Below are 1,392 nucleotides of genomic sequence, written 5' to 3'. Positions count from 1 at the left end.
TGGAGAGAAGGGGTTCCGGCTGACTCAGTCACCCCAGAGTCCTTTGCTGAACCATATGTAGAGGCTAATCTGGGCACCCCCGCCCCCCCGCCATTACCAAAAGAGGACGATTACCTAAACTGGGCCTCCCTAGGAATAGCTGATGGCCAGGGAGCCCACAAGGATCAAGAACCCCATGCTAATAGGTACACAGCCTCAGCTCCAAGCCCAGGGAAGCAGTAACTGTCAGTAATGAAGCCAGAGTCTCTTCCTCTTTTATTAAGTCCAACTAGATGACAAAAAGGAACAGAAGGTATGGTTTCAGGCTAATAGGCCTAGGGCCAATCAAGATAGCTTCTTGCAGAGAGTATGGCGAGTGCCAAGGTCACCACCTAGGTGATGGTTCCAGCTTTTGGCTTTCCGTCTTCTAGCCAGTTTGATCTGTTGCAGGGCCTTAGGCCCCTCAACAACAGCCTGGCTGTCCCTCGTCTCCATCCTGAAGGTTGCGAAGATGGGCAGGAAAAATATGGGTGTCACAGACAGGTTCCCATCAGGTTCACAGGGCGCCCGTTGTACCTCTTGGAAATGTCAGCTTCAATCTGAAAGACAGCAATACCGTGTGGGCAGCAAGCAGAGGGGCCTCATTCTGCAGAAACTCCCTTGGCAGGTTTCCCTTCCCCGTCTTACCAGCTTCTGCAGCTCCTTGGTCTTCTCTAGCAGCAGATCCAGCTTGGGCTCCAGAGCTGCCTGCTCCTGAAGTGCTTCCTGCTGCTTCTGCACCATCAGTTCTTTCTTCAAAGCCAGCAGCTGGGACTGCTTCAGCTTTTGCTGGAGGAACTCAGTCACTCGGTCCACATACCTAGGCAGGGCGCTCAGGTAAGTGGTGTAGCTGTGCAATCTGAGCATCTCCATTCAACTGCTGGGAAAGGTGTGGCTCAGGAAACCAAATCCCTAATTGGTTTCTCGGCCTTCGCATCCTGCCATCCTTTTTGTACGGAATACCACTCCTGGTTCCCTGTCCTCCTGGTTCTGCTTGTATAAACCACCCCATCTTGCCCCACAGAGAATCTGTGTCCCTAGTTGGGACGGGCACAGTTATGGGAAGTAGGGATGACCTCTAAGGGGTTGTGGAGAAGAGGAATACAAGGAATTGGGGCTGCTCAAGGTGGTGGAGCCCTGATTAGGCTCCCCGGAACAGCCCAACGTCAAGGGGAAAGCCAGACCTTGGTGAGGCCAGGATCATAAAGAGGTGCTGCATTCGAAGACTGGTGAGCCGGCCAATCAGAACCTGCAGCGCTGACGCCATAGAAACCATCTTTGCTTTGGTCTGGCCTTGCAAGATGGCTGGAGCCAGCTGGAACTGGCTCACAGACAGGATGTCTGCCTCTTCACTCATTTCCACTGCTCTCTGGG

General features: G+C 53.3%; 1 protein-coding gene across 1 annotated transcript; it reads right to left on the bottom strand.

The window, feature by feature from the left end:
• Positions 1–232: 232 nt before the first annotated feature.
• LOC105311011 (CDK5 regulatory subunit-associated protein 3-like) lies at positions 233–1,387 on the bottom strand (the record flags this gene model as incomplete). The annotated part of the gene is made up of 3 exons (XM_011387072.2): positions 233–578; positions 667–838; positions 1,203–1,387. Coding segments are annotated over 3 exons (423 nt in total), but the record flags the coding sequence as incomplete, so codon positions are not given.
• Positions 1,388–1,392: the final 5 nt, after the last annotated feature.

Source organism: Pteropus vampyrus, unplaced genomic scaffold, assembly GCF_000151845.1.
Source record: "Pteropus vampyrus isolate Shadow unplaced genomic scaffold, Pvam_2.0 Scaffold21242, whole genome shotgun sequence".
Lineage (NCBI taxonomy): Eukaryota > Metazoa > Chordata > Mammalia > Chiroptera > Pteropodidae > Pteropus > Pteropus vampyrus.
Note: the sequence above shows the minus strand (reverse complement) of the source record. Positions and strands in the feature narration are given on the sequence as shown.